This window comes from Diplotaxodon limnothrissa, linkage group LG1, assembly GCF_057381915.1.
Source record: "Diplotaxodon limnothrissa isolate DT_005_m linkage group LG1, D_limnothrissa_male_GT1.1, whole genome shotgun sequence".
NCBI lineage: Eukaryota > Metazoa > Chordata > Actinopteri > Cichliformes > Cichlidae > Diplotaxodon > Diplotaxodon limnothrissa.
In genome coordinates this window covers 37,232,880-37,256,381 of record NC_140596.1, presented here as the reverse complement: position 1 = coordinate 37,256,381, position 23,502 = coordinate 37,232,880, and the positions used below count along the sequence as shown (strand labels likewise).

At 40.4% G+C, this 23,502-nt stretch overlaps 2 protein-coding genes across 2 annotated transcripts; both read left to right on the top strand.

Moving 5' to 3' along the window:
- The first annotated feature begins 13,552 nt into the window (after window positions 1-13,552).
- socs4 (suppressor of cytokine signaling 4) lies at window positions 13,553-14,737 on the top strand. The gene has a single exon (XM_085357939.1). It carries the CDS (start codon window positions 13,553-13,555, stop codon window positions 14,735-14,737), a length of 1,185 nt encoding a protein of 394 aa, XP_085214065.1.
- A 2,925-nt stretch (window positions 14,738-17,662) lies between these two features.
- On the top strand, window positions 17,663-22,305 carry LOC146640139 (uncharacterized). The gene is made up of 6 exons (XM_085350212.1): window positions 17,663-17,719; window positions 18,441-19,350; window positions 19,619-19,715; window positions 20,089-20,199; window positions 20,647-20,813; window positions 21,146-22,305. The coding sequence occupies exons 2-6, from the start codon at window positions 18,443-18,445 to the stop codon at window positions 22,191-22,193; spliced, it is 2,331 nt and encodes a 776-aa protein (XP_085206338.1). The 5' UTR covers window positions 17,663-17,719; window positions 18,441-18,442; the 3' UTR covers window positions 22,194-22,305.
- The last annotated feature ends 1,197 nt before the right edge of the window (window positions 22,306-23,502 follow it).

Genomic DNA, 23,502 nt, shown 5'->3' with positions numbered 1-23,502 from the left:
TGTCTTAGGCCATTTTTACCTTGCTCAGTTTTTATATTTGCTTTTATACTTTTATGACTGTTTATGTCTAAATTTTATCTACCATGTTTGCTATATATACATTTTTCTTATGTTTTTTATGGTATGTTTACGTGTTACTGTAAGGTGACCTTGAGGGTCTGAAAGGCGCCTATAAATAAAATGTATTATTATTATTATTATTTTAATGCAAAGAAAGTGAGAGGGATGAAATACAAATTTTAATATAATGAATAATTGATAATGGAGAAAACTCCAGTCATGTACTGCAAAATCTCTGAAATGTGCTGAATTTTTGCTTTGAAACTTTGATATTTCAGGAGGACAAGTCTCTATTAAACCACCCCTTTTCAAAAAGTTATAAATTATTCGTTATATAAGTAGGGAATGAATCTTTTATTACTGTTTTGCACCATAACCGAGCTATAAAAGGGAACTTGTGGACTTCCTTGTTGTGAAAAATCCTTTTAGCTTGTGTTTATCCTCTTCTACTTGTGTTGCCTTTTTACCTTGTAAAATGAAACTTTCTGCAAATAGGCAACATAACCAAATTTCATTGATAGTGCATCAATGCAGCCTCCGACTTGTAAAGCAGTTTGTTTGTTTATTTTTGTTTGGTTTTTTTTGCCTGTCCCGTTTGGCTCTTTTGCCATCAGAATTATTGTCTAAAGGTGAAGAAAGATGCCCAACAGATTTACTTTACCAAATTGACCATCCCAGCCTTGTAATGGTCCATTTGATTCACCTTTTATTGTTTATTTTATTTTCACTTGCTGAATACGGGACAGACTTGACTGGGGGAAAGAAGGGGAGAAAGAAAGAGGGAAAGAAAAACAGCTGAGAAGAGGGACGGGGGAGAAGGGCAAAAACCAAAAACCAACAGAATAAGCAGAGAAAAAAAAATGCATATATCGATCACCTGGATCACCTGTTGAGAAAGAAAAAAGAAAACAAGCAGAAGAAAACGAGAGTAATAGAATAAACAACATCACAATGATATATGGGAATATGACAGTAAATACTAAATATTAAACATTATTGTGCAGCACATAAGATCAACAGCACACAGTGTGCTTTGAGTTAGGAGCCAAAAAGGGTGTAGTTTGTGGGTGTGATCACCCGTGTGTACACCTGTGAGCATGGGCGCGCTTGTTTTTTGTTTTTTTAAAAGGTTCCTTCATGTAATGATCTGCTAGAGGGTGTGGGGGGGCCACAGCCCCGTCCTCCAGGGCATGAAGCAGGTATGGAGGAGATCAAAACTCCAGACATCCAGAGGCCCCCAGAACACAAGAGACCAAGGAAGACCAACAGAGGGGCAGCCGCGCCACTGTCCCAGAAAGAGCTGAGGAGAGTCCCAGATGAGGGCTCACTCAGCAGCCGCGGAGCAGAAGCCAGGGGGGGTTGCAGTGACGTGCCCGTGAGCTCCGCCGGCAGCCAGCTGTGCCTGAGTGACCGAGCCCCAGGCCGAGAGGCCGGGGGCACCCCACCTCTGAAGTGGCCCGAGCGAGCCCCAGGCTCCAGGCCCCGATAAGCAGCCGCCAAGGAGTGAGTCGGTGTGTACCTGGACGCCCATCCCCAGACACAAAGAACCACCAACGCACCGATGTCTGAGGGAGTCCGCCACTGGCAGGGGAAGTGGTGGGGGGAGATAGGCCTCCATACCTTGGAGGGCCTGAGATGTCCCCAGAGAGGTGGCGTCTGATACCCGACCTGACATATAGACACAGACATACAGGCACACACAGATACAAACATCCATTCCACCCTCATGCTCTCATATGCACTTACTCCACACTCAACCAACGTGGAGACAGACATAAAGAGACGCTGTACACACGATCACACTCCCCAAGCATACTCTACGAACCGGGTCTAGGTACCCTTGCCCCTGGAGGGGGGAACTGCACCCAGACCCAGGTGGTGTTACCCTTTTCCCTGCGATGGGGAGAAGCAGACCGCCCCGACTCCGCAGCAGCAGGGAGGCCCCACACTCCAGACCCCAGTCGGACGGCCAACTCCTCCTCCTAGCCCCCCGCTCCAGCAGGCCGCAGGTACCTGGTACCTGTAATGATGGCTGCCCTCTTTTTTTCTGGCAAGACTTGGGCCTCCAGATTTGGGGCTTTCTTCTTCTCTAATGCTGGCTGTGGCTGGATGGACTCTGGGCTGATTGTGGTTGTGTTTCCCTGTAGGTGATAGTTTTCTTGCCACTCTTCCCCTGACTGAATTGCCCTACGTCTAAAGAAGTAGTGGCCCCTCAAGGCCCATCGTTACATTCTCTTAGACACTTCTTCCTGGCCAAGAAGATTGTTGTCTTTCTCTAGCCACAAACACAGCTTTGCATCTTGTGCCAATGATGCTCCATTGCTTGCTGCACTGAAAGCTTGACTCATTGCTATCACTGCTCCAAGGTCTAGTAGTTGTCTGTTGTCTGTCTGTAAGTCATCTTGCACCCCCAATTATGTGTTTTCTTCTTCTTAATTTTCTGAAGCCAGTATACCAATAAATAATTGGTACTGTCAACATGAATAGCAAACCCATCCCAGCCCCTGCAGGGATTATTCTCCCCAGCAAAAGTTTAAGAAATTGGTCTCATCAGGTCTTTGTTTACTAAGTTTACTGATTTTGGCTGACAAAACTTCCATAAGGTAGAGGTAGGTGTCTGAGCTTGGAGAGGAAAATGCAAAGCAGAAAGCTTTGTAGACATCAAATAATAAAGTGCTGCTGCAAATTCTGTAGATTTGTCAGTTCAAGTGACTCCAGGCACATTCGATTCACTCGTAACGGGAATATTATTGATTAGGTGAGCTATACGAGGGTTAAGCTGAGAAGATTCTTTTCACACAGAACTGTTCAACAGCTAAATTTAAACCCTCATTGAGGGACGACTATGTTCACTCACACTGTGTTTCATAGCTCTTCATGTTTGTATCACCGTGGATCAAACTTCCACTGTAAGATAAGCTGTGTGCACAGACTGAGTTACTGGAATTTCTCCTCTCTGTTATTGATTTTTAGTGAGGTTTGCAAATGTTTACACAACTAGGAAAAGACATACAAGCTATTTCAAATGATCCCCTCCCCTGATCTCTCCTCCATGCATTAGAGGTCAGGAGACAGGCAGGATGTGAGCCGTCTGATAAGCTGCAGAGACAGAAAGGCTGTCAAAGATTTCCCTGGTGGTCAGTTCGTCACTTTCTAACAACGATGCTGGAGGGTAGGACTGATGGAGTTACACTTCCATGCTGTTTGAACAGAGGGAAAAGTAAATACATTCAAAATAGGAGGACATAATATCCTAATTCAAATCTAAGTCTAGGTGTTCTCTGTTGCCCCCACTCCACACTTATAAAATAACATTTCTTCTCTCATCTCAAATATTACATATAACATAAATAACATATTGGGTATTTAAGATTTTATTATTTATGTTTTTATTTATATTCTTTCTGTCTTTTTTTGTTTCTGGAGTGCATTCTTTGTAAATACATTGCTCAAAAAATGAAGGGAACACTTGATCATCAAGTCAGTTAAATTTCAGGACAATCAATCAGGATGGCAGATCTATGGGTATGATTATACCCTTGCTTCAGATAACTAAATCCACAGTTAACAATTCACAGTTAACAAATACTCAATGACACACAGCCATAACCACAAAGTAACACTGTTGCTTCACCTTCTAATGGTGGCCTGTTTGTATAATTATGAAAGATTGTAAAGACTGTAAAGTACTGCTACCGGTTGAATGAGTCCACTTCCTGTAGACCAGTAGGTCAGTGTGGTGGGTGTTATAATAAGTTCTAAGTTTATCAGCTAACAGCTTTGTTCGTTGGTAAGTTTTTTATTGGACTTATATTTCACATTTCCTTTGAGAACTCTGGTCATTTTGAGCCAATTTTAAAGAGAACTCCCCACAATACAGATGGCTCCTGTTGGACAAAGATAAACAAAATAAGATGAAGAAAGTCTACACAATGACAATATTTGGAGAAAATGGACAAGGATGACATTTTGAACTAAAGTGCATACAATAATTAATCAACACACATTATAAGCGTCAACAAGATTTTCCTAAGCTGAACTTGTCTTCTGATCTCTGACCCCCCCCCCCTTCAAAGGAAGAACTTCCTTCCTTAGATCAATAAGGTGATACATTGATTGTTTTTGTTTAGCGGCTGGACACTGTGTGACACTGTATCGATCGTAGGAAGGAAGTTTTTCTTCCTGCAACTGCATAATGGACTGACACAGAAAAAAAGCAGAAGTGTTTCACAAAATTCAGTAATTACTTCTAACAATAAGCAAGAATATTTTTACTTTTTACTTTACCTTGTGGGGACATCTCATTGACATAATGCCTAACCCTGACCCTTACCCTAAACCTAACCATAACTTAATTGTAACCCTGACACTAAAACCACATTTTGAGGTTTACTTTTAATTTCTTACTTTTATTTTCATTCATCATTTCAGCCGAACTCAAACATCTATATGTTTACTGATTATGTTCTGATCAGTACTGAACACAGTTAACTATCAGAAAATTTACACGATTCATAATATTGCCTTTAACCCTTACAACATGTAACATTATTTTTCTTGTTCAAAAGTATAAGGATGGGTTGGCAACACAGTTCTTATCTTGTCAAACTCAGACATCAATAAAAGGTCGAGGATGGATCATGTCGCACGCGAAATCTAGACATTAGAATATATGTTTTTACTACTCAGACTTGCATTTTTGACTTAGATTAAGAATAAAGATGACCTACTTACTAGCAGATAGGGAAAAGCTCTGTTCTAGCACTCTGATCATTTTTTTTAAAGGGTTGGGTGTCAAGTTCTTTTGTCCCCTCAGGTGTGATGGTTGGAGGGGGAGACTTCAATCTCTCTCTACTTCACATTATATGACAATGGACATGTGGAGGTCTTTATCAGGAGAAAAAGCTATAAAATCTATGAAAATACAGTCAAAAAATTATAACATTTATGCTGCCCTCCACATTTTCTAAAGTCCTCGTGTGGGCCAGTTTGGAGTCTTTGCTGTGTGGTTTTGTGAAGAATAAAAAATTATCAAAAGAAGGACTTTCAAAGTTTTGGCGTTTCACTTTAAAGCCTGTTACTGATGACATTTATCAACTGATAAACTCCATCACACAATGATGACACCAAGGGAGAATGCAGCAATGCCTGTAACAGTCAAGACAAGTAGTAAGTTCACCATGCAATGAATGTTTTGAAGATTTCCATAAAATGCTATGAATTCACAGCGAGGGTGAATTCTGTGAACTACAAACGAAGATGGGCTGCCTGTGAAACTGAGCCACTCTTACACTAGTGCTGTCGGTGCTCACTCTCCCTGCATCTGACTGTTTCTACTTAGTGCTCCTGAGTTTAGCCATGTCCGTCTTCAAACTACACTAGGTATGCCCTTTACAGTGGATTTCTCAGCGATCACATTTTGTCATGATGACACACAGACAGACAGCCTCTTCTGTAAAACTTCTGTGTTAGTTTTACAGAAGAGGCTGCTGATAATATGCTGCCTGGCATCCCTCGGGATGAATAAAGTATTCTGATTCTGATAGTCACAGAGTGAAAACAGTATCAGCTATGCTGTCGAGGCTGCTGATCAATGAATCTTATTCCATTTGCCCTGTGCTTTCTTGTATGCTCAGGATTTAGATGCATGTGGCAGTAATAACAAGTAATTAGGTTATCTAGTTGGATTCCCATCCTCTTCATCCTCTTAATATTGATCACTGCTACAATGTCCTGTCAGGACGTCATTACATAATGGGCCAGTGGAGTGTAAAACACTGTTAACTTACATCCTGCTGTCTCATTCAACTGGAGGTTATAGAGAATGACCCACCAAAATGTTTCTCTCCACTTTCTGAATCAGAGCCACCCTTTTATACTTGCATATTTTAAGATAAGCAGCATGTTAATGATTTTTGGAAGAGGTTTCCCTGCAACATCTATGCACCACTTCCTTTGGAACTGAAGCACCTAAAGAAAGCCATCATGGAAACAGCCTTGGCAGCTGAGACCAGCTCAAGATGGCTGTGGTTGAAGAGAGCTCACAGATGGAAACCTTCTGTAGATGAAGGCAGACTGCCCTTTGCTACCCCGCTAAAGCAAACCATACAGGTTAAAGTGAAAAAGCGAGACACCTATTGATGATGTGAAAAGGTTCTCAACATACAGGACGCTCTGACCATTCTCCCATTAAGGGACACCAAAGAAATCTTGCTACACTCTAGCACCACTATATTCTCATAGCTCCAATGATGTCTGCCTGTAGAAAGGTATCTTTGATGGGTTTTTTTTTTTCATGTTTACTGATTATAAGATACTTTTTCACTGTGGATATAGTGGTCAGAGTTCTTTTTCTAGCTCATCTGTGGTATTTAATTAGCGATTTGCATACTGCACATGAAGAGTATAGGGTATGCACTATATCAGTATCTGTGTATGTATATACACTGAGTCACTAAGTCCAATGACCGGCCTAGCTTAAGTTACGCGCTTTCTAATATGACATAGAAGAGAAACCTCTCTGTGTGCACCTTACTTGCGGGAAACAGAGCGGCGGTAGGCATAAATAAACCTCCCTGGAGGAAAGTCGATACTGTGGCTCACATGTCTAGGAGATGAATATCCAAGCCTGTATGCAACTTAATAGCTACAAAGCACTATGTATATAATACACCTAAATCTGCACTTTTATATGTGGAAGAACTACTAAAAAAGGAAATACAGCAGTGTCAGAGTGGAAGAAATAACATTTAAAGTTTTAATAACTAAATATATTCAAGAACATAAGAGTCTAAGATTTGTCAGCGTGGAGAGGAAGTTTGTCTTTTAAATTACTTCGATGTGTTAAAAAGAGTAGGGTTAGTAGCAGCCTTGCCATCAGGTGTTACCATCTCTATCAAAGCAGACGTTTGGGCACTTTGCTGGTCCAGAGGAATAAAGGTGTATATTGACACAACACAACAATCTTTCTAGAAGTGGGCATTTCATCAAATTCAACATAAGGTCAGACCAGACCATACAATGCTCAGAAAAAAATGCAAAATCCCAAGAGCGACATCTCAGGTTCTACAACCCTCACGAAAATTCATATTCTTCTTATAAACTTTAACATGATAGTGAAATATTAGAGTTTATAACAATAAAAGTAGGAAAAACACTGAACGAGTAGGGGTTGTATGGAAGTGTTGTAAAGACAAAATCTAAACAGAGTTTGCAAAGTGCCAACGAAAAAAGCAATTAAATAAAACCTGCAAGACTTTTGGAACAATGTCCTTAGGACAGCTAAGCACATCATATCAAAACAAACACCCCACACTAACATCAAGCACTGATGGAGCAGTGATGATTTGGGCTTAGTTTGCAGCCACAGGACCTGGGGATCTTTTGGTTGACCATGAGTCAATCAAACAATTATAGATACTCCAGGTTTCAACTCATGTTATTAAGTACACATGTCCACAGAGTCAGTTTCTTCCATTCCAGCCTCTTCACCACTATGGTCAAGCCCGAACAGCTGTCAAAGGACATCAGGGACAAGATTGTAGAGCTGCACAAGGTTGCAATGGGTTACAAGGCTGTCAGCAAGAACCTGGGCAAGAAGATGACAATTGTTGGTGAAATTATTTGGAAATGGAAATGAAACATAATTCACCCTCGGACTGGAAGTCCATGCAAGATCTTGCCTCATGGCTTGAGGATGATCATAGAGAAAGGCGGTGGACCAGCATAAAACTACATGGGAGGAGCTCATTAATGATCTGAGTTAGTTGGGACCACAGTCACCAAGAATACCATGAGTAACACACTATGCCACAGTGAATTGAAATCTTGCAGTTTTAATTTAATTACTACATTTTCTAAAAATGTGTTTAGTCTATTTGCAGGAGCTTGGAAAGAAAGCGACTGACCTTCTTTAAATTTCTTGAACTGTAATTTTGTGGTCATGGCTTTAACTATAAAGTGATGGGCTAAATTAGCAGTTATATCAATTTCATTTTAAATCTACGATAAAGTAGGCCATTCCCATGGGGTCTGAAAAAAGATTGACTGCAGAAAAGTCTAGGGCAAAGCAACTTTTTGGATATCTAGAGCTATAGTTTCAATTTCCATCCATCCATCTGTGTCTTGATTAGCTGTTGGACTTAAACCTGATTTTAAAAATATAAACTAATCAAAAGTCTATTATTTCACTTCACAGAACATGCAACCACATATTGTATATGCTTCCAAGACTAGGTTGAAACAAGGTAACTCAGGCTATAACATACCTAACAGTTCCTCCCCCATTACTGAACAAATGGCAGCAAACAAATGTCTGTTATAGCCTTCACATAAAACATATACAAGGACAGTAACTTCTCCATTCATTCAAAGCTGCATCAATTATTCATAAATGCTCCGACTCCAGGGATCGATGCCTCTATAATGTGGACTGATATGAGCCCCTGGTCGAGTCTTGGCTGCAGCAAGTTAATGGGCAGACTCGATTTCATCCACTGCTCGAGGCACTTCCTTCACAAAACTCTGCACCACACCCCAATGACACACTTTATAAAATTACAGAATGAAGGGAGATATCAGAACAGCACAAAAGGGTCAAAAAGCAGTAAATATGGTCAAAGTACAAGTGAGAGTATCCCCCCAATTTATTTTTGTGAAATTACCAATTATTTATCAACTGAGGGGTGAAACTTGATATGGCCCTGCGTAAAATTGTAAAGTAGGCGTCACAAAACTGAGAAAAAACTTTCAGTGGTTTTTAGGAATCCCCAAAATGTATTAGGTTTGAATATGCCCTGCGACAGACTGGCCCTAAGAGAGCTGGGATAGGCTCCAGCCCCCCCCCCCCCCCCCCCCCAACCCTGAAAAGGATAAGATGGATAATGGATGAATGGAACTGGCTTGATTATCATGAAATTAGGTTTGACATTTAGTTCCCATCAGAAATAACAGCTACTACTATCTTTCCTTGTTTGCAATAACATCTTTTTAGGGTTTTTTTGTTATGTTTTTTGACCAATACTTTTTGACATTTTATGTGCATTATAGACATTTGTCATCACAGCCATTTTATCATTAAATAATAGGTCATTAGTGTTACTAATCACATTAAGCATGCTAGCTAGGAGTTGCTAGCTTGTCATGCTAGCAATAGCATGAGGTATAGGAAGTGTTTATCCACAGAAAAATGATTAAGGTTGTGACACCATTCAGTGGTTTCTGTACTGGACACATTTTGATACCTTACCACTAGCATCATACAATCAAATTTTTTCCTTACCTGGGATGATTGAGCATGCATCAAGACTTTACCACTAGCATTTTATCTCCTGCCATGTTTGTTTTCAGAAGGGACTATGCAAGCTGTATGTGCAACTGTATGGGTACAAGTATATACCCATCATTCCATTAAAAATGCTTCAAAAGGCACAACACAGCAAACTACAGTAGAAGGGTCCAGTTAGGTAACTTGAATTAGTAGAGGTCAGTACTAGTTAAAAGTTTACTTTTTGACAAAGCTTATACAGTGGGGCAAAAAAGTATTTAGTCAGCCACCGATTGTGCAAGTTCCCCCACTTAAAAAAATGACAGAGGTCAGTAATTTGCACCAGAGGTACACTTCAACTGTGAGAGACAGAATGTGAAAAAAAAATCCATGAATTCACATGGTAGGATTTGTAAAGAATTTATTCGTAAATTAGGGTGGAAAATAAGTATTTGGTCACCTCAAACAAGGAAAATCTCTGGCTCACACAGACCTGTAACGTCTTCTGTAAGAAGCTTTTCTGTCCCCCACTCGTTACCTGTATGAATGGCACCTGTTTGAACTCATCATCTGTATAAAAGAGACCTGTCCACAGCCTCAAACAGTCAGACTCCAAACTCCGCCATGGCCAAGACCAAAGAGCTTTCGAAGGACACCAGGAAAAGTATTGTAGACCTGCACCAGACTGGGAAGAGTGAATCTACAATAGGCAAGCAGCTTGGTGTGCAAAAATCAACTGTGGGAGCAATCATCAGAAAATGGAAGACATACAAGACCACTGATAATCTCCCTCGATCTGGGGCTCCACGCAAGATCTCATCCCGTGGGATCAAAATGATCATGAGAACGGGGAGCAAAGATCCCAGAACCACACAGGGGGACCTGGTGAATGACCTGCAGAGAGCTGGGACCAAAGTAACAAAGGTCACCATCAGTAACACACTACAACGGCAGGGAATCAAATCCCGCAGTGCCAGACGTGTTCCGCTGCTGAAGCCAGTGCATGTCCAGGCCCGTCTGAAGTTTGCCAGAGAGCACATGGATGATACAGCAGAGGATTGGGAGACTGTCATGTGGTCAGATGAAACCAAAGTAGAACTTTTGGGTATAAACTCAACTCGTCGTGTTTGGAGGAAGAAGAATACTGAGTTGCATCCCAAGAACACCATACCTACTGTGAAGCATGGGGGTGGAAACATCATGTTATGGGGCTGTTTTTCTGCCAAGGGGACAGGACGACTGATCCTTGTTAAGGACAGAATGAATGGGGCCATGTATCGTGAGATTTTGAGCCAAAACCTCCTTCCATCAGTGAGAACTTTGAAGATGAAACGAGGCTGGGTCTTCCAACATGACAATGATCCAAAACACACCGCCCGGGCAACAAAGGAGTGGCTCCGTAAGAAGCATTTGAAAGTCCTGGAGTGGCCTAGCCAGTCTCCAGACCTCAACCCCATAGAAAATCTGTGGCGGGAGTTGAAAGTCCGTGTTGCTCGGCGACAGCCCCAAAACATCACTGCTCTCGAGAAGATCTGCATGGAGGAATGGGCCAAAATACCAGCTACTGTGTGTGCAAACCTGGTAAAGACCTATAGTAAACGTTTGACCTCTGTTATTGCCAACAAAGGTTATGTTACAAAGTATTGAGTTGTATTTTTGTTATTGACCAAATACTTATTTTCCACCCTGATTTACGAATAAATTCTTTACAAATCCTACCATGTGGATTCATGGATTTTTTTTTCACATTCTGTCTCTCACAGTTAAAGTGTACCTCTGGTGCAAATTACTGACCTCTGTCATCATTTTAGGTGGGGGAACTTGCACAATCGGTGGCTGACTAAATACTTTTTTGCCCCACTGTATATGGGCTGAATCAGGTGACCTCCCTTAGTTACACTGCAATATGCTAGGCTGCTGGGGGTTTCCCACAAAGCACTAAGGCTTTCTTTTTCACTCACGTTTTTCACTCACTGTGTGTTTATACAACACATTTAATAATTAATTATTATTAATATCTGCCTTGGCTCTCTTCCACAGTTTGTCTTTTGTCTGTGGTTGCAGCATATGGTTGCATCTCCCTGAGCCTGGTTCTGCTGGAGGTTTCTACCTGTTAAAAGGAAGTTTTTCCTTTCCACTCTTGCCAAGTGCTTGCTCATTATAGGTTTGCCAGATTGTTGAGGTTTTCCCTCTGTTGTTGTAGCATCTTACAATATATATCTTACAACATCAAGTACCCTGAGGTGACTGTTGTTATAAATGTGTTGCTATGTAAATAAAATTGAGTTGAATTGAACTTTAGGCATGATAAAAATGAGTTAAATATGATTTTAAGTGCTGTTATGTTCAGCATATTTATATGGGAGTCTACTGACCCTCTTTTGGTGCCAGTCTCTAGTGAACTGCAGTTTTTTGCTTGTCCACATTAGCTTCCTTTTTCAACCTGGAGTTTGCTGCTGGCTTTTACTCCGGCCATGGATTCCCAACCTAGCTCATGACACTTTTTAAAGAGAGTAAGTACCTTACTAAGGTTTTGTCATCTTTGTAAAGTTCAGATGTTTCATTTCAAAGTTTTGAGTGAAATAAATTGATCCGGTTGTTGACCACAACACATGGTGTTATTACCCTGTTCAGCTGTGTGGTAATGTGAAAAGCATTAAATATTCAGTTAAGAGGAAGTCGAGTGTCACTACATTATCTGAGATGTCAGGGATTTATTGATGACTATCCTTTATCTCTTTGAGCAGAAAGGGCACACAGAAACTCACACACACACACACACATTAAACCACTGGGAGTAATATTATTTGTTTGATAGATGTAGTCTATTTGTTTCATGAATTATAGATCTTCCAAAATGTCATGCAGAGCCAGAGGCATGTTCCTACTCGCACACTGTACACATGACATCATGCTGACAGATGAGTCCTATCAGCAGCACTTTCTGGAAGTTTTAACTGGGAAACTCAAAGGTTAGTCAATCAATAAGTAAAGCTTTTTAAAATGCTTCCTTGTTTCCTCCACAGAGCTGAATCATTAATCAGGCATACAGACTGCCTGTAAATCTGAGGCATAACCTCCTCCACAGACAGACTTAAAGCTTTTCATGAAATGCACTTTGATCTTTTAGGTTAAGCTGTGGTCCTGGTCAGGTTAAAGCAACTCAAAGCAACATAAAGAAAAAATTATAAGCACGGATAATATATATCTTTTGTGTATGGACCAAAAAAATTCTCACTGCTGTGGTTATCTTTGATCTTTTTGGGAGATGGAATTTATCAATGGACATGTAAGAAGGGATGTAAGACAGAAAGGAGGATGTTTCAGTCTGAATCTGAGACCGCCCTCTCCTTGCCGCGCTACCCCCAACCATTCTGCTGGCTCGACCCCACTCTACCTCTTCTCATTCATTCAGACCCGTCCAGGGCGGAGAGGAAACTGCTGCCCCCTCAGGGACTTGGCATCATAATTATATAGGAAGCAGAGCAGTCTGTCGGTTGTTAGAGGTAAAGAAAGGCTGCAGGCTGGTCTCGTGCATGGACACCAGTGTGCAGTGGACAAGTGGTCATAACATGGATGTGGAGCTCTATTTCTGACACTGTTAGGAAGGTAAGATAATCTCATGCATTAATCTTCAAAGAGGTAATAGCAACAAAGAGCGATTACCAGTCTGATGTTAAATCTCCTGCTGTATACAATCTGTTGCCTTTAATTAGATCATAGTCGGATTGTCAGTGATGATGTTTGCAAACTGATGCAAATAGAAATGTTAGGTATTAAACTAACACGTCTCAAAGTGACTTTGCTCTTGAATTATTTCTAAATGAAGCTTGAAAAGTCTTCAGCTTTGTGTGAACAAGTCCGCTCTTGTCTGCAGGATGTTTCTGAAGCCTTAATTAGATTTATTGCCACTGGAGATGATGATCAGTATAGGAACAAGCAGTGGGAGTCCACAGCAGCCTAGATTACAGAAAGTTCTCGAAGGGTTCTGTGTTAGTCACAAAGCACTTCTAATGGTGCCAGTTAGATAATAGAGCTTTACATTTACATCTCATAGCCCATTAACTTATTCACCCCTATATCATAAGAAACTTTTTTTAGATAAACAAAGACACCTTTTAAATGCTCATACTCATATTCTGGCATATTTCAAACCTAAGACATAGTACAGTTGTCACAGAGTATTCTGTTTTTGCATTCGTCACAGATTGAGAGGTGGAAGCAGGCATGTCAGAGAAGAAGCCCCGGGGCTCAGACACTCGGCCCAAAAGTGGCTTCCGCAGCTGGAGCGCAGACAGTTACATTTGGAAGGGGAAGAAACGCTCCCGGAGCTCTCGCAATGGGTCGAGCCCTGGAGGCATGGAGATGGACGGGACGGAGGAGTTGGGTGTGGGGTCATCATCCTGTTCGAGGAGGCGCAGAGAGAGGAAATGTAGCTGCAGCGCTCTAGGGGACACGCTGACGTCTGGAGATATCGATGTGATGTGTCGGAAGGCTTTGTCACGGCGCTCTCTGCGGCAGAAGTTTCAGGATGCTGTTGGCCAGTGCTTCCCTCTGCGCTCTCACCATCACCACCACCATCACCACCATCATTCATCGGGCTCATCGCGACCCTTTTCGGTGCTCTTCTGGTCCAAACGCAGGATCCATGTGTCAGAGCTCATGCAGGATAAGTGCCCATTCTCACCCAAGTCTGAACTGGCTCGATGTTGGCACCTTATTAAAAATCATGCTACCCACCCAAGTGCCCTCAAGGACATGGAGGCTCCCCTCAAACCTAGTGTCTCATCCACTACCTCTCCACCACAAACCCCCATCTCGTGGGAGGACATATGCTGCTCCCCTGGGCCTGGATGCACCAGTCTGGAGGACTGGGACCCTTCTTGTGCTCATGGGCATGAAGAAGGTAGGTGTGGACACACGGACTACATCCTGGTTCCAGATCTCCTACAGATCAACAACAACCCATGCTACTGGGGCGTGCTGAATCGCTTTGAGGCAGAGGAGCTGCTGGAGGGCCAGCCCGAGGGCACGTTTCTGCTCCGGGACTCTGCCCAGGACGAATTTCTCTTCTCAGTGAGCTTTCGGCGCTACAGCCGTTCCCTACATGCACGTATTGAACAAAACGGCAAGCGTTTCAGCTTTGATGTGCGTGACCCGTGTATGTACCGTGATCCAAGTGTGACGGGACTGCTCAGGCACTACAGCGACCCAGCCACCTGCCTCTTCTTTGAGCCACTCCTTTCCAGACCTCTGCCAAGGAACTTCCCTTTCTCCCTCCAGCACTTGTGCAGGGCAGTGATCTGCAGCTGCACCACCTACCGAGGCATAGACAGCCTGCCGCTGCCACCTCAGCTCAGGGACTATCTCAGACAATACCATATTAAGTGTGACGCGGCCTGTGCTGTGTGACTAACCAAATCAGGCCTCATACTAAGGACAAGCAAAAGAAGCTCACCTTGGCAAAAGTACTGCCATTAAATTCTAACAGTGTTTGCTGTTACGTGAGGTTTAAGGATTCGATCTTGAGCCAAGGATTGTCATTTGTACTGCAGTTCCATTTGGTGTGATAGCAAACAATGGCAATTGCTGTTTTTTTAGCCTTTCAATATTTAGGAGTGACAGCCTCACAGAACAAGAAAACAACCACTAAAGGGGACTGTGGCGAGACAGCCTGAGTGTTGACTTAAGCAAGCCAACACTCCATTACAGAAGATGTTAAGATCATAGAAATGTTATGGTCTTGAACCCTGAACACAGCTAGTGCAGTCAAATGTTTGAGGTAAAGCAACTCTGGGGGTATCTAGTAATATGCAAGCATTATGGATTTTTCACTAACTGCATAACCGAACAAATTTCTACATTTCATGATATTTCATCCCAGCCTTGCAATATATCTACATAAGTACTTAGTATGCTTTTCTTATTTTCTGTCATGCACATCTATGCACTGTTACTCGTTAAACATTCATTCCGAAAGGTCAAATAACGAGGTCAGCGTCATTGAGAGCCAAAGGCTCAGGCTTCTGTCTGCTCTGAACACTCAGACCATTCTTTGGATCTTTATGATGTCACTGAAAGGGGATATCTTTAATATGTCCATCTGAGGTATGTAGCTCTGTATGTGAGCAGCAAAGCTCCACCCAGCTGCTGTTCAAAACTTGTATTCGCGATGAACAAGCAGCAAGAACAAATCTGACTAAACGAGAGGCCAAAAAGACGTAAAGCAACCCACGTCAGAGAGCGAAGAACTACAGGTCTGTACCCAAGCCCAGTATGAAATGAATAATGGAAAGCTACTAGCAGAGTCCAAGAGTATATATATAGAGTATATAAGGTCATCTTTAAACATTGATGTAATATAACACAGAATTCCAGCTGAATCTCTTTGGAGAGAACTGCTTTGTGCCGGATGGATTACTCGATCCTGCACAGGAAAACTGAATCAGGCAAATGGACCTGACAACAAGGATGCTGTTTTTAATTTGGCCTTTTATCTGCTACACAAAATGGGTTCAAACACCCTGCTGGCAATCAATACATGTAAGCAATTTAGAGATGCATTATGACAGGAAAGGAGACTTAATTAAAACCCTACGAGGAGCACAAATGTCGTTCCTTTTGCCTTTCAGCTCTCAGCTGCTGTGTTGAAAGGCAGCAATAAAATCTGCAGCTTTTCATAAAAGAAACACGCAAAATCACAGTTATTTATATATAAGCGGTTTATAAATTTCTGATCAAATGTAATACGATAAAACAGAAAACAAGCTTCAGAGAGGAGATGCCCAAACAGGACCAAAATAAAAGCTATATAAAGAAGGCTTGTATTTATTTTAAATTTAAATTTAAAAAAGAAAGCAATATTTGAAGACAGTCACTGAGGGTTGCTGACCTGACATTAAAAAAAAGATCCTCTTTAGTCCTCATTCGGGGCTTAAGAACAACTAACCCCCACCCACCACCACCACCAAACTCATCAAAGTAATGACAGCAGTGAAAGCAGCTTACAATCAAACCTGAAACTAACTCGTGGCTGATGATGAAGGGCGGCTTAAACTGGACTGATGTGCTCTTGTCTCTTTGAATGCAGATACAGGCCGGTGAAATGTCAGCCTCTTGTCCAGCTTGTTCATTTGGGTTGCATTCTTCTCTCCAGCCACGAGGTGGCGACAGCACTACATCGATCTGCTCCGTTTGCCTGTCTTTGAAAGCGCCTCTGTAAATGTGTCCTAACATCAGCCGTGCCTCTAACCTGTACCTGTTGTGACTGAGAAACTGTTCATAAGCATATATTGTATTCATACACACACCAATAAATTTGATTTACACGCCCTCTGTTGTGTGTCTGAGTTTATTTATTTATTTATTTATTTGTTGTCATATTAGGATAGCTTTTAGTAGGGGAGACCGGGGATAGTTGTAACATTTTTGACATTTCTGTCTGTAAATTGGAGCTCTTTTAAGGTAGTGGATTCAAAATGTAATGCAAAGTATTTACATGTCTCTGCTATTAAATAGTGCAGCTATTTTCTCTGCAGCACAATTACCCATTGCATGGTATGGTCTCAAACACAAAGAGTGAAATGTTACAATTAACCCCATAGTCTGGTTTAGTTCTAACATATCCTGGGGTAAAATGTAACACAATGAAATAAGGGTACTAACAAAACATTAACATGTAATCTTTGTTTATTCAACACATGAATGCACTTAGAGCCATTTATTTAGTTATGTGTGTGTGTGTGACAGAATGCAGAAATCTAGCTTTTGAACATATACCAACCCCCCAAAAAAGACAAATTATGGAATTTTCTGCAACTGAATATTTCATTAATTTTGGTTGGTCTTCCTTGAGTTTGGCCTCATTGGTCCAGTGGGCATTATAACCGACAACTCTTGCACCAATTTTGAACATAACAATGAAGCTGAAAAAATGTAGTTGTTCACCAGCATCGCAATTCCATTACTTTTTATCATGGCTTACCTTGGTGTGGTTTTCAAAGTGCTTCAGAAAGATGAGGAAATCTGTTTCTTGCACCCATCCTGATTTATTTCCACTACCAATACTTCCTACTGGTCCATCTCTGACACAGTGTGGGAATGTGTATGTGTGGGAACACAAACAGTGGAGGAATTGTGTTGCCAATGGCATTAACCGCATATACAAATGCGGACGATCTGATTTCCTCGTGTCAGCATTGTTCCCACATCATCATAATTAATGTTGTTCCAGGTTCAACATTGCAAGTGACCAATCACCTTCTTGTGACGTCATTCCTTTGCGACTTCGAAATACCCGCCTTTGAGTATTTCGAAATACAAGTGAAGAAGCGAAAAACCGCCGCCTGTCCGCCGAATTTGAAGTCAATTTAGGATACTTTCCTTTAATAAACGGTAAGCATTATACATATGTTCCTCACTTGGCTTGCTGTTTGTTTGCTAGCGATAGGCTACTTGACGACAGCATTAGCTAACCAGTGTTCTCTAGACCAGCGTTCCCCAACTTTTTGGGTGTTTCGTGGCCCGGGGGTTGGGTCAGGCAAAATTGCAGTAGCTTCCCTGATCATTTTACAAACATAAGTGAAGAGAATCTGGACTAAAAGGCCTAGACTTATGGTTGTGTGCTGAATCTATGAATCAAACTATCACCTGGAAACATAATTAACTGGTCCATAGCTGTGAAACTGGACATGAGTTCTTGATTCTATGGAGATTAACAGTAATCCAGAAATTTACAAATTTGTCCCAGGGACATCGCGTAGATGTTGTCCCTGGGACATCGCGTAAATGTTGTCCCTGGGACATCGCGTAAATGTTGTCCCTGGGACATCATGTAGAAGTTGCCCTGGGACATCGTGTAGATGTTGTCCCTGGGACATCATGTTAAAGTTGCCAGAGACATACCATATGAAAGTTTAGCTTCTTTTAGCCCCTGTTTGTTTTATATTATTTTATATATATATATATATATATATATATATATATATATATATATATATATATATATATTTTAATATTATATTTAATATTTACATTGTATTGCAAAAAACCCCACAACAAGTTAAAATGAATTAATGAATATTGACTAATTAAACCTTCGTTATTTTTCCACCAGAAATGGACGACATAATTAGAAGAAGTGTTCTGAATGACGAAAAAAAAAGAACTGGAAAAGACACACAACTTTGTGTGCATGTGTCACAATGCCAGGAGGACCCATTCAGTGTTGTGTTAGAAAAATTGAACTCATTAACCCTTCATGGACATTATAAATGTTTAAATGTTGCCTCAGGTAAAGACAGGAAAAGAGACTATTACAAATTCAACTGCATCAGAGCTGGGAAAAAAAGTCGAAACAGCTACAGAGCAGTGGGCTGTAAGGCCTATGTTTCATTTAAAGTACTCAAATGTTGGAAAGACCACACAGTCATCGTGCAGCGTACATATGATAAGCATGATGGGCATGATCCTTCGGACCCAAAAGACGCACATTTCAACAATATTTCCAGTGATTTGAGGAGGAAGATTGAGGAACTGCTTTCCCTTGGAACTAAGCCAGCCATCATACTAACCGAATGTCATAAATGGGCCAAAGAACATGGACACAGAGATCTTCACAACAGAGAGCATTTTGTCACACCACGTGACATTGACAGTGTTAGAACCTGCATGATGAGGAAGAAGCACTTTAACTGTGGAGACAGTCAAAGTGTACATACCTTACTTAATGGAAAACATCAAGAACATGTTCTCTTCTATCAACCATACACATCTGACCAAGAACTAATGATTGTTTTGCAGACACCTGTAATGAAATCAAACATGGAGAACTATGCAAAACAGTTAGTATTTGTTGACACCACGCACTGCGTTAACCAGTATTCATTTCCCTTATTCACACTTGTTGTAAGAGATGATCATGGGCATGGAGTCCCTGTGGCCTATGCTATTGTCAGCAACGAAAGTCAGAAAACCCTGGAAACTGTTCTTGGAATAGTTTGTGAGCATTTCCCAACTTCCCCGAGGTAAATAATACATTGACAGCTATTGATTTTGAAATAATTCCTTTTCAAAAAAGTTATAACATGCCAGAATCTAATGCTATAGCTGCAGCATGGGCTGCAAAAAACTTTCCTTTCCAGTTGTTAAAGTTATTCCTATAGGCTGTATGCAGTATTTTATATATCTACTTGTGAGTTGAAATGTTTAATTTGGCATTGAAGTGGTGCTTTGAGATAGCAAAAACATTTTCATACTGTTTAATCTCATTTAGTGTTTTCTTTTTTTCTGTAGAGCATTTATGGTTGACAAAGACTTTGCGGAAATAAATGCTTTGCAGAAGGTTTTTCCAGAGTCAGCTATCCTTCTATGCTGGTACCATGTCTTGCAGGTAAACCACATTGTTTTCTTTTCACGTTGTCTAAGATGCACCTGAAACACATTTTTACAACAGGGTCCTGTTGTCATGATTTGCCTCATTGTGATATTCACCTACTCAGGTTAATGAATATAAAGGGATAAAATGTTGAGTGACTATGTCCATCCATTTAAGACCACAGTGCACTCATCTTCTGGTGGCTGCTTCCCAAAGCTCTTTTTGACATTTAAAAATATGTTTGCCTGGTTGATTTCTGTAATGCACAGGTCCTCTTGTCCAGTGAGTGACAAAGTTATTTTTGGACGTCAGCTTTCTTTTATGCTTTTTGTACAGCTGCTCCTCTGTCTCTCTCTCCAGATTAACTTTTTTTCTCTTACATTCACAGGCTGTTAATCGATGGCTTTCAAAATCAGAGTCCGGGGTCCATGGGCTTTCTAACACCCAAAAGAGAAATGAAATCATTTCTTTCTTTTGTAAGCTGAAAGCTTGCACATCTGTAAGTGTAATTTGTCTATTTCACATTTTGATTTCTTGATTACACTAAGAGCATAATAACTTTCAGTTGCTAAAAAAGTTACAGAGAGATACAAAATAGATTTTTGAAACAATTTCTAAAACTGGCTTCTTATCTTGCTTATCAAAACAAGTACTTAAGCTGTGCAGACCATCATTGTGTCACCCACTGTGCAGTAGAACTTGTGAGTGGGATTCTTTCACAGACAGATGCTGAAACCAAATATGCTTATAGGTTTAGTGTTCCTTCTTAGCCATTGTAAGGTAAGAAATAATTGCTTCTTAATACAAAAACACGACATATTATTAATAACTTAAAATTCTTAATGTTATTCAATAAAAGGAAAAGGGCTTCAATACATAATATTAAAGATTTCAATAGGTCTGTTAAATGGATTGAAATATATTCTGTTGCATCCAATTCTCTTAGGAGGACGACTTTAAAGCCACATCAGCAGAGTTCTGCCAGACATTTAAGCAATACCCTTTGGTGTGCCAGTATTTTCAGAAGCACTGGGAAGGCATTGGCCACATGTGGTGTGACTACGGCCGTCGCTTCAGTCACGCTCGTTCTGAAACAAACAATGTGATTGAAAGGTATGATTTATTATTTTGACCTCATTCAATTGTATTGCTGAAAAAAAGATATTATGCTTTAATCCAAGAGGCTAAACTGAGTAGGTTCGTCATGTCATTGCCAGAACAGGTTTTAGGCAAATCCTTTAAATTCTAGCAGCGTTTTTTATGTTATCACAACAAAAAACAGAGTAGGTGGATTTGCCTAAATCAGCTAAACCGGCACAGAGCATTCCTTTATAAAAGACGTGTGAAATAGGTATTCCAATTTTTAAAAAAATAATACAGTCTTGATTAAAACTTTAAATTCCTTCAATTACAGTTACTAATCATTTCAAATAACTGTTTTTCAGATTTTTCCACCGCCTGAAATACCAGTTTTTATCTGGCTACAAGAATAGGCGTCTGGATGATCTGATTGAAGTGCTCCTAGGGAAGGCCGACGACTACTTGTCAGTCATAAAAACCCTGCAAGATGTGGGCCGCATGAAAAACAGGTTTGCTGACACCTTGTCTCAAGTTTCAGACTCTGCTTCAAGACTGATGGAAAGTGGTTGGGCTCTTAAAATTACAGTCAAGAACAGCCATGGAGTTAATGCATATCAAGTCCCATCTGAGTCAAGAGAAGACATGGTGTATGATGTCTGCCCTGTTGAGTCCTACTGCAACTGTACATATGGCTTACGAGGACTTCTTTGCAAGCATCTAGTGTTACTTGCAAAATTAGCAGAGGCTGACAATGACATCTATCCAAACATGGAAACAGACATTTCTACCTTGGCAAGAATTGCAGTGAAAGAAAGGCATTACTTTGTACACTGTGAGGACTTGAAAGTGATAAAAATGCCAAGTTTGTTTGGAAATCTGTGTTTTTTTGCATCGGCTGCAACACTTCAGTGCACTTGTTGTACGTTCTCTCACTATAACACATGTGCTTGCCTGAAGGTGGCTTGTAGCCATTTTAAACAAATGAAAAACTCTCTGAAAAGTCCTCTATCAACTTTGAATGACACTCCTGTAGTTGAAAGCACAGACAAAAAATGCACAGAAGATGCAGTTGGAAAACTAAATGCTGTTTTAGACACAGTTAAACAGTGGGCATTCATTCCAGAGGGTATTACTCCAATGATAGATGAACTGCATACAAATGTCTTAAAAACAAAACAAGTAGGCAAAAGTATATGCCAGTACGAAATAAAGACGACAGATAATGCACGCAAAATTAGGCCATTGTATTCTAGCAAGAAACGTTCGGCCAGCATCGACATTCCAACAGTCTGTGAAAATGAATGTGAACAGTCGATAACCACTGAAAGAGAGACATCCTCTGGAGAAAATGAAAACCTTTTGGAATACAAAACAAAAAAGAGAAGAGTTAAAGCTAAGTATATGCACAAGTAGACTTTTGTGTGACATTTCAAAGGGACTGCATCCATTACTTCTGTTTATTGAAACCTAAAGCTGAATAGCTGTCTTAACTTTCTGCCAAGGAACAGTTGAAAAGAAATTGTTTGGTCTCTCAAGCAGTTGTTATTTATGTGTGTTATTCATTACTTTGGCTTGGTTGCTGTTTTTGATACAAATTCATCTGTGCCCATTGTAATATTTTCATATGTTACTATTTTTATATTGCTATGCATTATAAATAAAGGATTACTTATTACTATTAAAGGTCTGCATTTGTAATTGTTGGTATTATTTATAAAATATGCGCTCTTAAGTTTTTTGCTCCATAAAACGATACCTGTCACTTTTTGGACATAGAGTATCAGCTGTTGAGAATCCTGGCTCATACAAAATAGAAGTAAAAGGTTTCAACATCCAGCCTTTTTATGATTAAATGCAAAGTGTAATAACAGAGTTATTGGGGTGTGATTTTGTTAATAGTTAGTCTTAAGTATAAGTTTAATAGTAATGAGTAAGAAAATATAGCCAGAATAATGGAATGAGACTAACACCTGACCTCACACTGAGATTTGGTATGAAGTGGCATGTTTGTGCTAATGCTGACATTGGGGCTCAGAGTTCCTCTGTGTGTATATATTTGTGAACGTTAACTTGGCTAATGTCCAAGGGTTTGACTGCTTTCCTGTTGGATTGTATCACAAAGAACAGGGATAAGAGCACCAGTGGCCGTGCACACCCTCATCTCTCTCCTTCACCCGATCATTAGTGTTGGAAACCGGCATTAGCTCAGAGTAGATTAGACTTCAGTATAGTGCAAGTGATTTGATTTTATGATTATTTGATTCAGTTTTTTCTGTGTTCAAGCTCAATTACTTTAATAAAATATGTTGAATTCAAACAAATAAATAAACTGTGGACATTACCCTTTTAAACCTTTCTGAAACAAGACAGGTAAAAACCAGTGTATAAAAGTTTACATAGGTATAAATAGCTCTAACACTTTACTCCAGCCTGGCGTCCACACATGTGGACATCACATTTTGGGTTATTTAGACCAAAATACTAAATCTTGATCAACAAGTGCCTGATATACAGTTATGAGGACATTATACTGCAACTGTTCTATCGAAATTTCAAATTAATGTCCTCATATGTGGCTCTCATTTTTCTCAGAAACAAAAATTAGGTAAAAAAAACAAAACCTGGTAATTCTTTCTTTTTACATTCATCGGGTTCCAATCGGCCCAAATATCAAAGAGAAATTAAAAATGCATGCCATGGAAGATTTCGGGTCTTAGGGGGT

Bases quoted from the DNA above. Each gene is read 5' to 3' on its own strand.
- socs4 (XM_085357939.1), top strand. From the start codon at position 13,553: ATGTCAGAGAAGAAGCCCCGGGGCTCAGACACTCGGCCCAAAAGTGGC.
- LOC146640139 (XM_085350212.1), top strand. From the start codon at position 18,443: ATGGACGACATAATTAGAAGAAGTGTTCTGAATGACGAAAAAAAAAGA. The intron at 19,351-19,618 runs GTAAATAATACA...TTTTTTCTGTAG, and splicing joins CATTTCCCAACTTCCCCGAG to AGCATTTATGGTTGACAAAG. The intron at 19,716-20,088 runs GTAAACCACATT...TTACATTCACAG, and splicing joins GCTGGTACCATGTCTTGCAG to GCTGTTAATCGATGGCTTTC.